The sequence below is a fragment of the Oryctolagus cuniculus genome, chromosome 19, assembly GCF_964237555.1.
Source record: "Oryctolagus cuniculus chromosome 19, mOryCun1.1, whole genome shotgun sequence".
In the NCBI taxonomy this organism is placed as follows: domain Eukaryota; kingdom Metazoa; phylum Chordata; class Mammalia; order Lagomorpha; family Leporidae; genus Oryctolagus; species Oryctolagus cuniculus.
Window position 1 is genome coordinate 37,101,446 of NC_091450.1, and position 13,813 is coordinate 37,115,258.

The following is a 13,813-nucleotide window of genomic DNA, read 5'->3' on the forward strand; positions in this document are numbered from 1 at the left end:
CCGTGTAACAGATCTCACAGGTGCAGGGGAACAGTGTAACAGATCTCACAGGTGCAGGGGAATAGTGTAACAGATCTCACAGGAGCATGGGAACAGTGTAGCAGATCTCACAAGTGCAGGGGAACAGTGTAGCAGATCTCACAGGAGCAGGGGAACAGTGTAACAGATCTCACAGGAGCATGGGAACCGTGTAACAGATCTCACAGGAGCAGGAAAACAGTGTAACAGATCTCACAGGAGCATGGGAACAGTGTAGCAGATCTCACAAGTACAGGGGAACAGTGTAGCAGATCTCACAGGAGCATGGGAACAGTGTAACAGATCTCACAGGAGCATGGGAACCGTGTAACAGATCTCACAGGAGCAGGAAAACAGTGTAACAGATCTCACAGGTGCAGGGGAACCGTGTAACAGATCTCACAGGTGCTGGGGAACAGTGTAACAGATCTCACAGGTGCAGGGGAACAGTGTAACAGATCTCACAGGTGCAGGGGAATAGTGTAACAGATCTCACAGGAGCATGGGAACAGTGTAGCAGATCTCACAGGTGCAGGGGAACAGTGTAGCAGATCTCACAGGAGCATGGGAACAGTGTAACAGATCTCACAGGTGCAGGGGAACCGTGTAACAGATCTCACAGGTGCAGGGGAACCGTGTAACAGATCTCACAGGTGCAGGGGAACCGTGTAACAGATCTCACAGGAGCAGGAAAACAGTGTAACAGATCTCACAGGTGCAGGGGAATAGTGTAACAGATCTCACAGGAGCATGGGAACAGTGTAGCAGATCTCACAGGTGCAGGGGAACAGTGTAGCAGATCTCACAGGAGCATGGGAACAGTGTAACAGATCTCACAGGTGCAGGGGAACCGTGTAACAGATCTCACAGGTGCAGGGGACAGTGTAACAGATCTCACAGGTGCAGGGGAACTGTAGCAGATCTCACAGGAGCAGGGGAACAGTGTAGCAGATCTCACAGGAGCAGGGGAACAGTGTAACAGATCTCACAGGTGTAGGGGAACAGTGTAGCAGATCTCACAGGAGCAGGGGAACCGTGTAACAGATCTCACAGGTGCAGGGGAACAGTGTAACAGATCTCACAGGAGCAGGGGAACAGTGTAACAGATCTCACAGGTGCAGGGGAACAGTGTAACAGATCTCACAGGTGCAGGGGAACAGTGTAACAGATCTCACAGGAGCAGGGGAACAGTGTAACAGATCTCACAGGAGCAGGGGAACAGTGTAACAGATCTCACAGGTGCAGGGGAAGAGTGTAACAGATCTCACAGGTGCAGGGGAACAGTGTAGCAGATCTCACGGGAGCAGGGGAACCATGTAACAGATCTCACAGGAGCAGGGGAACAGTGTAACAGATCTCACAGGTGCAGGGGAACAGTGTAACAGATATCACAGGAGCAGGAAAACAGTGTAACAGATCTCACAGGTGCAGGGGAACAGTGTAACAGATCTCACAGGTGCAGGGGAACAGTGTAGCAGATCTCACGGGAGCAGGGGAACCACGTAACAGATCTCACAGGAGCATGGGAACAGTGTAACAGATCTCACAGGAGCATGGGAACCGTGTAACAGATCTCACAGGAGCAGGGGAACTGTGTAACAGATCTCACAGGTGCTGAGGGGTGCAGTGTCAGCCAGCACTGGGTGGGCACGCCCACATGCAGGTCAGAGTGCCTGGCTCAAGTCCCTGCTGACTGCACTTCTGACTCGGCTCCCAGCATGCACCTGCGAGGCAGCCGATGATGGCCCAGGTGCTTGGGCCCCTGCACCCACGGGGAGACACAGGTGGAGTTCCGGCCAGCAGCTTTGGTTTAGCCTCAACCTGGCTATTGTGGGCATTTGTGGGGTAAACTGGCAGATGGAGGGAAGATCTCTGTCCCTTTCTCTCTCTCTCTCTGTGTGTGTGTGTGTGTGTGTGTGTGTATGTCCTTCACTCTGTCTTTCAAATAAATAAATAAATCTTTAAAAAGAAGCAGTGGCTGGCTGTATGGCATAGTGGGTTAAGCTGCCACTTGTGATGCCAGTATCATATGAGTGCCAGCTCAAGTCCCGGCTGCTCTACTTCTGATCCAGCTCCCTGCTAAAGCATCTGGGAAAGCAGTGGAAAATGGCCCACGTACTTGTACCGCTGCTCTCCATGTGGGAGTCACAAATGAAGTTCAAGGCTCCTGACTTCAGCCTCTCTCATCCCCAGCCATTGTAGCCATTTTGGGAGTGAACCACTGGACGGAAGATTTGGAAAAGCCTGTGTGTTTGTGTGTGTGTGTCCCTTGGTCTCTGTAACTCTGCCTTTCAAATAAATACAATAAATCGTTAAAATAAGTAAATAAGAAATCGCCCATCACTTCGACCCCACAGGTGCTGAGATGACCAACAAAATGAGATTGGGATTCGAGGCCCATTGCAATGCAAACTGCATCCCCACACGGGCACTCCAGCACCCACCTCCACGCTGCACACGATGGCGAGAGCTGCTGGGGCTGTGCTGGGAAAGTGGAGGCCTCCTGTTACCCCAAAGACCTTCCACAAAAGCCCTCACCATCAACCGCCAGTTCTTACGAATGAGAGGGCTCACAAAAGAGATTACCTATGTACAGACAAGCAGCTTAAGATGGAAAAAAACGGGGCCAGCGCCGTGGCGCAGCGGGTTAAAGCCCTAGCCTGAAGCACGCTGGCATCCCACGTGGGCGCCAGTTCAAAAGTCCTGGCTGTTCCACTTCCTATCCAGCTCTCTGCTATGGCCTGGGAAGCAGTGGAGGATGGTCCAAGTCCTTGGTCCCCTGTACCCATGTGGGAGACATGGAAGAAGTTCCTGGCTCCTGGCTTTGGATAAGTGCAGCTCTGGCCATTGCAGCCAACTGGGGAGTGAACCAGCGGATGGAAGACCTCTCTCTCTGTAACTCTTTCAAATAAAATAAATCTTAAAAAAAAAAAAAAAAAAAAAAAAGGAAGGAAGGAAAAAACATGGGCTGGCACTCTGGTGTAGTGGGCTAAGCCTCTGCCTGTGGCACCAGCATCCCACATGGGCACCAGTTCATGTCCCGGCTGCTCCTCTTCCAATCCAGCTCTCTGCTTACAGCCTGGGAAGGCAGTGGAGGATGACCCAGGTGCTTGGGCCCCTGCTCCTGTGTGGGAGACCCCAAAGAAACTCCTGGCTCCTGGCTTCAGAATGGCTCAGCTCCAGCCATTTGGGGAGTGGATGAAAGACTTCTCTCTGTCTCTCCCTCTCTCTGTAACTCTGCCTCTCAAGAAGTAAACAAATAATCTTAAAAAAAGGGGGGAGGGACCCTACTAAATATCTATATCCGTCCTTCTGGGAAAAGACAGATAGGTTGTGTGACTTTAAAATGCTCAAATGCCACAGTCAGTCCCCTGAAATCAGAAAAGCTGGTGACGGGAGCCCATGTCCACTTGAGCCCAGAGGCAGAGAACAGGCAAATGTGGGGCCTGGGGCAGGGATGGCCTCTGAGCCCCGCCCACACCTGTAGAACAGGCATTAATGCACCTCAAAGCGGGGTCAGCCGAGAAAAACAAGCGGTGCATTTTGGTACAACCCTTGGCATGCGGCAGTCAAAACAGACAGTGCAGAGTGGCACGGCTAAGAGACGAAGTCATCATCAAAACTGGGCAAATACCTTCGCCCTGGCCGCCAGCTCACAGCTCATGAACTCGTCTCCAAGGCACTGAACAGACCCCTTGAGCTTGTTCTGCACATCCTGCGAGAGAAGAGACACCATCCTCCAGCAGCACGAGGCGACGCGGGGTCAGAGCAAGACGCCCCCCGTGACAGCTCCCACTGGAGCACCGCACTCCCCACGCTGCCCACTCACACCATTCCTCGTTGAGCCCACCCCCTGTCCGTTCTCATTCAACAACAACTACAGGCGGGACCCAGCCACAGCGCACTGCTGAAGCCCACCCCCAGGGCAGAACACTGTCTCTTCCCCAGGACACAGGCATCCTCTGGGACATGGGACACGGGACACGGGACACGGCACCCCTCTCCACTGGGGACACAGGACACGGACATTGCGTCTGCAACAGGGGACGTGGGCACCCCTGTACAAGGGGCGGTGCCCTGCGTGAACTCCCTACAGCCAGGGTCAAGGGCTCATGGGAGCCTCCCGCTCCTAGGGTGGGGCAGGGGAAGGCAAGCCCCCACTGTCCTCCCCGCTGTGAGGCCCTGCGGGAGCTGCCGCGTGAAGTCCCTGGGCTCCGAGCCTGGCCCTCTGCTGAAGGCTTCGGGCAGAGCTGAGCCTCACAGTAGGGAACAAGGAGAAACCCCCATGCAGCGCTGAGCATTCTGGAACTTCGGAGCCCGTACAGACCAGCTGGCCCAGGTCTGGCCCCGGGAGGCTACAGGAACACCCCAGCTATGGAATGACAGGACATGGTGCACCAGCAGAGGAGCGTCACAGCTCAGCACCCACCTGTGACCCCACCCCCATCCCAGCCTGCTCGCGTCCTCGCCACCTCGGGGCCTGGACCCCAGGGAGAGCGTGCTCAGCGCGTAGCGCACGTCGGGTGCGGGGGCAGAGCGGCCCTGGGCTGTCGCCAGGGCAGGACTGCTGACTTCCTGGAGTCCAAGGCCCCTGAACTCCCAGGGAAAGGGAAACAGCTGACAGAGTCTCTGCCTCAGCCCCACCGCAGGCAAGGGCAGGAGCCCGAGGGCCTTCCTGCAGCGGAGAGGAACTGAAACTCCTCTCCGTTCAGAGCCTGCCCCCCCGGCGCCCCCCCCCAAGAGAGACTCCCGCAGGCACAGCACCCACCCTGCCCAGGGAGGCCAGGCAGCGGCGTCTCCACTGCACCGGCTCCCAGTGGCCACGCAGGCGGCAGGGGGAAGGCACCTCTCAGCCTCCTAACGGAGCCCCCGAGGTGTGAGGACCCCTGTTCCCGGGACAGGAGCCGCCTGCCTGCCTGTGCAGGTGTCTTTAGTCAGTACCCCTCACGCCTGGGGTCTCCTGTGACCGCCTGGTCTGTGTAGGGGCCTTAGCGCCACGTCCCCGGCAACAGCACCAAGGACCACTGCTTCCGCAGGGATAACAAAACCCTGCAAATCCAAACCAGGAGAGCCTCTTAGCGGGCACACTCCCCTGCTCCTCGCAAAGGAGCCGTCTATGTGTCCGTCACACCTGCAGCAACACCCAACCAGGCACCCACACCAGGGACGCGAGCCAGGTACAAGAAGCCAGCCGGCGCGGACAGCAAGCCCGCAGGCTCCGAGGCGGCGCGGTGGGAGGACCCGGCACTCACAGGGCCGCCGAAGCACAGGAAGAGCTGCAGGAGGCCGTCCTCGCAGAGCGGCGGGTGCCGGGCCACCAGGTTGAGGAAGCGCTTCAGGGCCCTCCGGCGGCCCTCGATGAACTCCCTGTCGGCTGCACGAGATCACAGGTCACCCAGCCGAGCCCAACGTGCCCGCAGGGCATCTCCGCGAGGGGCCGGCATGGGCCCCCAGTGCCGCCTCAGCGCCCCGGCCTCCAGGCCCCCCACCGCCCAGCTCCCCACACACAGGGGCCAGAACCGGCTGCCTGCTCAGCGCTGAGCCCCGCGACTGTTCTGAGCCTCTGTGTTGAAGCCGGCTCAGGGATCTGCCCCCGGCGCTGTCCCCGGGTGGGCTGTGCCCATCGGTGCCGCAGCTCTGCCTCCTGCTCACACTCCCGGAAGCCCACTCTGCAGTGCTCCAACCACCGCTTTCATGTGGGCCAGCTTCACTTCAAGGGACACGTCAAAGCACACTGGTGCGCTAAGGGTATTTAGCGGTCAGTGCTGGGGCGTGGTGGGGTGGGCATCTGCCAGTGGTGCCGGCATCCCACGTGGGCACTGGTTCTAGTCCCAGCTGCTCCACTCCCGATCCAGCTCCCTGCTCATGGCCTGGGAAAGCAGTGGAAGATGGCCCGAGGGCTTGGGCCCCTACACCCGCATGGGAGACCCAGAAGAAGCTCCTGGCTTTGGATTGGCCTAGCTCCAGCCCTTGTGGCCATTTTCGGGGAGTGGGCCAGTGGATGGAGGGCCTTTCTCTCTGTCTTGCCTCTGTAACTCTTCCTCTCAAGTAAATAAATAAATCTTTTAAAGAAATTTACAAATCTGACCACAATTCACAGTATCTGAGACTTGACAGGTTGTGTCTGAGTTGTGAGAAACACAGTGAATGGGGCCGCCTCCTCCAAGACCACGGGGTCCCGGGGAAGGGCTGAGCCTTCCCTGAGCGCCGAGGCACGGCCTCCACACCGTCACACTGAGCTGACTTCTGACGCGTGGGCTCGGCGAAGCGCCCCATGTCCCCAGGACATCTGCCCTCTGCGCCCTGGGCACTCCTCGTACCTCCAGTGAGGGAAGAACACGCTGACCAGCGGCACACGGCCTGCCAGGGCCCACGTGTGCACCCACAGCCCAACAGACTTCCGCGTGCCGGAAGCCACATGGCTGCAGCACACCTCGTGCCGCCTCCCACTCAAGGACACGGACATCTCAGAGGACTCGGGAAACCAACAGAGACCCACCAGGTTAGCCCTGGGCCCTGGCGACCCCGAGCCTTCACGCAGGATCTGCCTAAGGGGCTGTGCGTGGGCGAGGGCACTCATCTCAGGCCTGGGCTCCAGGGCCACCTGGGATCCCCCACCACCCCAGGCGATGGCGCAGCCCCCAGCTGTGTCCTTCCTCTGAGACGAAGACTGGACTCCCTGCTCTCTGCAGCCGCCACCGCACGCGACTGCTGCCACTGCTCACGCTCACTGGGCTCTGTCAACAGGACTCGGCCCTTCCCCCACAGGAGCCCTGGTGGTCCTGGCCTCTGTGCGCTGGAGAGGAGAACCTGGGGGACTAGGGGGACCGCTTCTTTCACACCTGGGCACCCAGGGCCCCCTGTCCAGGTGGTCTTCCTGCCAGGGCCAGTCACCCTCACACCCTCCTGCACCAGACCTGGGCTCGGCCACAACTACCAGCTGGGGACTGCTGGGGGAGGGAGGCTCCACAGCCCTGCTGCCAGCCCCTCCCAGGCCAGCAGGCAGCAGCACACCCAGCATCCCCTTCTTGCTGAGTGGCTCACTGCTGCCCACCCCAGCCCCCAGCAGACCCCGCTTTACCTCCCAGCATCCTCTTGGGTGGCAGGGCCGGCACCATGCGGTACGGGAACTTGTGCAGCAGCACCTCGTGGAAGACCACAAAGTCATTGTACCGTCTGTACACGGAGGCCTGGAAGCGCTTCGAGAAGAAGGGGTCAGCGGTCAGATGGGACATCCGAGCCAGGGCTGCGCGTCGCCGCTCCGTGGGGCTCGGCGGCGCCCAGCGACATGGCATTAGCAAACTCGGCTTCAGGCTGGACCCCGCCTGGGACGCCAGCGCCCCGCATGGAGCGCAGGTTCTTTCTGACTGCTCTGCTTCCCACGCAGCTCCCGCTGACGCGCCTGGGAAGGCAGCAGTGACGGCCCGAGGCTGAGTCCCTGCCATCTCCGAGGGAGAGCCCGATGGAGCTCCCGGCTCCCGGCCTCGGCCTGGCCCAGCCCAGCCTTTGTGGCCATTTGGGGAGTGAACCAGCAGACAGAAGATCATTCTCTCTCTCCTCTCTCTGCCTTTCAAATAAAGTAAATCTTTAAAAAAAAAAAAAAAAGATAAGAATGTACTTTCACGGGCCCCAAGACAGGACTGAAGCACAAACCTTGATTCGCAGCTCCAAGGACCCCAGCAGAGAGCAGCAATGGGAGAGCCACCCGCTGGGCCGTGGACACCCCCATCACTGGCCCAGCTGCCCAGAAGATTCTCAGACAAGCCCCAGCAGACTACCAGGCGCTGCTGTGCCGGGGCCGCCTCCCGAGCCCCCAGGCTGTGGGTCCTGCTCTGTCTTCATGAATCCCACCGACCAAGCATCGAGCACCCCACAGCTCCCCCAGATGGTGCTGGTTCCTCAGTTCCCTCCACCCCAGGACAGAACTGCAACTCCCAGGGCTGGCGCTGCGGGGCCGCGGTGAAAGTCCTAGCCTGCCGCTGACCCATATGCTGGCGGCTGCTCCACGTCCAGCCCAGCTCCCTGCTAATGCACCTCGGAAACCAGTGGAAGATGGTCCAAGTGCTTGGGCCCCTGCACCCACACGGGAGACCCAGAAGAAGCTCCTGGCCTGGATCGGCTCAGTTCCAGCTGTTGTGGCCATCTGGGGACTTAACCAGCAAATGGAAGACCTCTCTGTCTGCCTCTACCTCTCTCTATAACTCTTTCAAATAAGTAATTTTTTTTTTTTTTGGACAGGCAGAGAAAGAGAAAGAGAGCAGAGAGAAAGGTCTTCCTTTTCCGTTGGTTCACCCCCCAAATGACCGCCACAGCTAGCGTGCTGCGGCCGGCTCACTGCGCTGATCCGAAGCCAGGAACCGGGTACTTCCTCCTGGTCTCCCATGGGGTGCAGGGCCCAAGCACTTGGGCCATCCTCCACTGCCTTCCCGGGCCACAGCAGAGAGCTGGCCTGGAAGAGGGGCAACTGGGACAGGACCGGCGCTCCAACCAGGACTAGAACCTGGTGTGCCAGCGCCGCAGGCAGAGGATTAGCCTAGTGAGCCGTGGCGCCAGCCTAAGTAAAATAATTCTTAAACAAACAAACAAAAAAAATTGCAACTGCCATCAAAGTCTATGCTGACTGAACCAGGAGACGCCAGATGAAGGGACTGAGAGCTCAGCGCTGCCAGGCGCCGGCGGCAGGAACCAGGGCCGGGCGCTGCCGCATTCCCACAGCCGGTGCCCTGGCAGCGGGAAGGCAGCACCACTACCGCGGCTGCCCCCTCCCCAGTCCGAGTCACTGCCTGAGTCCCCGACCTACGAGGTGGCCAGCCCAGTCCCCAGGCGCTGCCGGGACGGGAGCCCCACAACCCGCGATGACATCCTGAGTGGGAAGATGCACCGATATGAGGGGACCTCAAAAGTTGTGGCAAGTGAAATCAAAAGTTGGCCAGCACCGTGGCTCACTAGGCTAATCCTCCACCTGCGGTGCCAGCACACCGTGTTCTAGTCCTGGTCGGGGCACTGGATTCTGTCCCGGTTGCTCCTCTTCCAGGCCAGCTCTCTGCTGTGGCCAGGGAGTGCAGTGGAGGATGGCCCAAGTGCTTGGGCCCTGCACCCCATGGGAGACCAGGAGAAGCACCTGGCTGCTGCCTTTGGATCAGCGAGATGTGCTGGCCGCAGCGCACCGGCTGCGGCAGCCATTGGAGGGTGAACCAACAGAAAAGGAAGACCTTTCTCTCTGTCTCTCTCACTGTCCACTCTGCCTGTCAAAAAAGAAAAAAAGAAAAAAAGGAAAGAAAAAAAAAGAAATCAAAAGTTTATTTTCATATTAAAAATCTGGAAACCTATGAAGTTTATGAAAAAAACTATGCAAAGATTTTAAAAAAACTTTGAGATGTATTATTTATTTCTTCAAAATGCAGAATGAGAGAGAGATTGTCCCTCTGCTGCTGGTTCACTCCCCTAATGGCCACAATGGGCCAGACCGAAACCAGGAGCCAGGAGCCCCATCTGGGTCTCCCCCGTGGGTGGCAGGGACCCAGGCCCCTGAGCCCTCAGTGCTGCCTCCCACGGTGCACACGAGCAGGAGGCTGGCTCGGAACTGGAGTAGCTGAACTCAAACCCAGTCGCTCTGACGGTAAATGCAGGAGTCCCAGTGAGTGACCTAAGCACTGCGCCAAACGCCCGTGCCCACGAGCTGTCTGCAGTCCCCTCGCACCCGAGGGAGCCTCCCGGCTTGGCAGCGTGGTGAGCATCAGTGCTCTCCTGTGCTGCTGCCCGGCACCACGACACAGATGAGACGCCCACCTCCAGGCCGGCAAAGCTCCCCACTCAGATGCAAAGCGTGGTCCCGCCTGACTGCGCACCTTCCCACTGGCATCAAGCCTGATCACCGTCCAAGTCGGGGGCCGGGCTGAGACGCCACGCGGGGGCCCGCGTCCCACACCACAGGGCCTGAGCATAGTCCAGGTCGGGGGCCGGGCTGAGATGCCACGCGGGGGCCCGCGTCCCACACCACAGGGCCTGATCATCGTGCAAGTCGGGGGCCGGGCTGAGACGCCACGCGGGGGCCCGCGTCCCACACCACAGGGCCTGATCATCGTGCAAGTCGGGGGCCGGGCTGAGACGCCACGCGGGGGCCCGCGTCCCACAGCACAGGGCCTGAGCATCGTCCAGGTCGGGGGCCGGGCTGAGACGCCACGCGGGGGCCCGCGTCCCACAGCACAGGGCCTGAGCATCGTCCAGGTCGGGGGCCGGGCTGAGACGCCACGCAGGGGCCCGCGTCCCACACCACAGGGCCTGAGCATCGTCCAGGTCGGGGGCCGGGCTGAGACGCCACGCGGGGGCCCGCGTCCCACAGCACAGGGCCGATTTCAGGTCCTGGCTCCCTGCACTTCCTGCTTCCTGCTCCTGTGCACACTGGGAGGCAGCAAGGAGAGCTCAGGCTGGGTCTCTGCTCCCCACTGGGAGGGCCAGTCCAAGTTCCCAGCTCCTGGCTTTGGCCTGCCCCGGCCCTGGCTGTGGTGGACATTTGGGGAGTGACCCAGCGGATGGAAGACTGATCTTTGTTGGTCTCTATGGCTTTCAAATAAAAAAAATTTTTTTTCAACTCCACAAGTCAGGGACTACCTGTATTGCGAAATTCTCACATGCTACTATGTGTCCAGAGTTTGCACTGTGCAAACTGTCTGTGTGAGGTTCCTGAAACCCAGGATTCCACAGCCCCATGCCGACGAGGATGGATGGGCCCAGGCACAGACAGGGAACCCCAGGGCTGAGCAGACCACACACGGGGACCAGCAGGGCGGCCTGGCTGCCACCAGGTTTTGGATTTCCCTTTAAGCCAGGCAGGCAGACCCTCTCCTCAGCCTCCCCACATCACACACTCCTGCCCCAGACCTGCCCCGTCCAGGGCCCGCCCTGCACGCGCACACGCGCACACACAGTCCGCCACGCACCTGGCTGGAAACCTCGTACTCCACATGCTTCAGGAAGAGGCCCTTCTTCTCGGGGACGAGCTCCACCTGCACCGTGTCCCTGGCCAGCAGGTCCTGCAGGGAGTAGGACAGCAGCAGCGGGTTCCCCTGAGGCATTTGCATTCGCGTGGGATCTGGGTCCCTCTGCTCCAGGACCTGGGGCCTTGGCAAGTCTGCAGGAGAGAGGGCGAATGCGGACAGGGACACAGATCAGAGGCAAGCCGCCACCATGTGCTGGCCCAGCACGTGGACTCTGGCCACGCCACACCCACCCTGCCCTCCAGGCAGTGGGACGAATGCTGTGAGCCAGTCGCTCTGCTCCTGGGCGGCCGCACCTGCTCGAGAATCAACAAACACACCCACGTTCCTAGGACCAAGTCAGGGAAACAGTGAAGAACTTACAAATCACATGCAAAACAGGTTCTCCTTCCCTCCAGAGCCCACAGAAGGGGCCGGACAAAGAGACACGAGTGGGCTCACCGACACGGCCCAGTGTTCCCACGACTAACACGACCACTTGCCCACGCCACACAACCGCACTGATTTGTGTTTTTAACTGCAGGCTTGTTTAGAGCTAGGATTCTTGATCATAAAAACTAAAGAATTGATCCTCGAAATGTTAGCTTCCTTGTGGACAAGAAGCCATCGACAGATCACGCACAAAGCAGGAAAACACAACTTAGAGATTTTATACCTCACAACTTGCCCCCCTAAAAAGAATCACATTAAACAGTTTGCTTTTATTACTATTACTATTACTATTACTATTACTATTACTATTACTATTACTATTACTATTCTATTATTAGTGTGGGGAGCAACTGGGAGCAACTCGGACTAGACTAAGTTACTGGAATTAAGACTTATTCTGTGCATCTGCTCTCCCACAATATGGCGCTGGGAGAGGAGGAAACAGCTTCTACGCAGCTGCCTCCAGTTCAACCAATAAACAGCAGGACCTGCTCCTGATTGGAGGAGAGCAGCATACTCGGCGTGTGGGTAGCAGAGTTGGGATTGGTGGAAGAGGACTATAAAGGAGGAGAGAGACAACATGCACCAGGAACATCTAAGGGGAACACCTGTGCAGCCCCCGAGAGAGCCGGCCGGCGGTGTGCCGCTCCCCTGCGGAAGTGGGGAAAGTGACAGGGGGAACCGCCCTTCCACGGAGGTGGAAGGGTCGGTAGCCAACCCGGGAAGAACCAGCAGCAAACCCGGGGAGGGCTGAGCAGACAAAAGAACAGCGCAGGGTCCTGTGTCGTTCCTCCACGAAGAGGGGGAGCGACAATTAGAGAGACAGACACACAGAGCTCAACCCTCTGGTTCACTCTCCCAATGCGCACAGCACCCAGGGCTGGGCCAGGGTCTGCAGCTGGAAGCCAGGAACTCGGTGCAGGTCCTCTGCATGGGTGGCAGAAACCCAGCCACTGCCCACCACCGCCTCCCGGGTCTGCGGTAGCCTGCAGCCAGAGGCAGAAGCCACCGCGGAGTGAGAGCAGGCTAGCAACAGGTGACACGGGTGTCTTAGCTGGCAAGCACCTGCCCCAACATGGGTTTTTAACACAGGAAGAGTTCTAAGTAGAAAAGAGAGAAAAAGAAAGGAAGAGCGGGCGGGCAGGCACCACTAGCGTAGTGAGGGCAGCCCTGGGGGAGGACAGGGGCGAGGGCGGCCTCCCATCTCCAGGCTGCGGTCCCATCACTTCGTACGCGTCACTTCACAAAGGAAGCCCTCCGCAGAATGCGCGTAACGCTCCCCCACAAAGCCAGGCCCGTGCTCATCCGTGACCTCCCACGCAACGGCGCCCGCTCCAGGGGCAAACCCACCCCCCGGTTCAGGAGCACCCGCCGTTCTTCTACTTCCAACCCCTGCAAGTTACAATCTCGGGGTGCAATTAAGTGTAACAAACCTGATGCCACAGTGGTGCCCACGCTGACTACGATGTGCACAGCCTGAGTGTACATGTGCATGTGTGCAGCCATGTGTAAGTGTGGGTGTGACCATGTGCATGTGTGCACGCGTACGATGAGTCTGCGTGTGTACATGTGTGGCTGTGTGTGCATCTGAGTGTGAGTGTGCACGTGTATGACTATGTGTGTGGGGTGTGGGAGTGTGCATCCAGGACATGTGTGTGTGCATCTGAGTGTGAGTGTGCACGTGTATGACTATGCCTGTGTGTGGGAGTGTGCATCCAGGACGTGTGTGTGCATCTGAGTGTGAGTGTGCACGTGTATGACTATGCCTGTGTGTGGGAGTGTGCATCCAGGACATGTGTGTGTGTGCATCTGAGTGAGTGTGAGTGTGCACGTGTATGACTATGCCTGTGTGTGGGGTGTGGGAGTGTGCATCCAGGACGTGTGTGTGTGTGTGCATCTGAGTGTGAGTGTGCACGTGTATGACTATGCCTGTGTGTGGGAGTGTGCATCCAGGACATGTGTGTGTGTGTGCATCTGAGTGAGTGTGAGTGTGCACGTGTATGACTATGCCTGTGTGTGGGAGTGTGAATCCAGGACATGTGTGTGTGCATCTGAGTGTGAGTGTGCACGTGTATGACTATGCCTGTATGTGGGAGTGTGCATCCAGGACATGTGTGTGTGCATCTGAGTGTGAGTGTGCACGTGTATGACTATGCCTGTGTGTGGGAGTGTGCATCCAGGACGTGTGTGTGCATCTGAGTGTGAGTGTGCATGTGTATGACTATGCCTGTGTGTGGGGTGTGGGAGTGTGCATCCAGGACATGTGTGTGTGTGCATCTGAGTGAGTGTGAGTGTGCACGTGTATGACTATGTCTGTGTGTGGGGTGTGGGAGTGTGCATCCAGGACATGTGTGTGTGCATCTGAG

General features: G+C 58.5%; 1 protein-coding gene across 2 annotated transcripts in view; it reads right to left on the reverse strand.

The window, feature by feature from the left end:
• SNX8 (sorting nexin 8) overlaps positions 1-13,813 on the reverse strand; it is a 53,409-nt gene that overhangs the window by 8,657 nt on the left and 30,939 nt on the right. For both annotated transcript variants that reach the window (XM_051840646.2, XM_051840647.2), the window contains exons 2-5: positions 10,959-11,149; positions 7,100-7,217; positions 5,271-5,392; positions 3,653-3,733 (exon numbers count right to left, since the gene is read on the reverse strand). In XM_051840646.2, the coding sequence (XP_051696606.1) occupies positions 3,653-3,733; positions 5,271-5,392; positions 7,100-7,217; positions 10,959-11,149 (512 nt within the window). The remainder of the gene's footprint in view (positions 1-3,652; positions 3,734-5,270; positions 5,393-7,099; positions 7,218-10,958; positions 11,150-13,813) is intronic.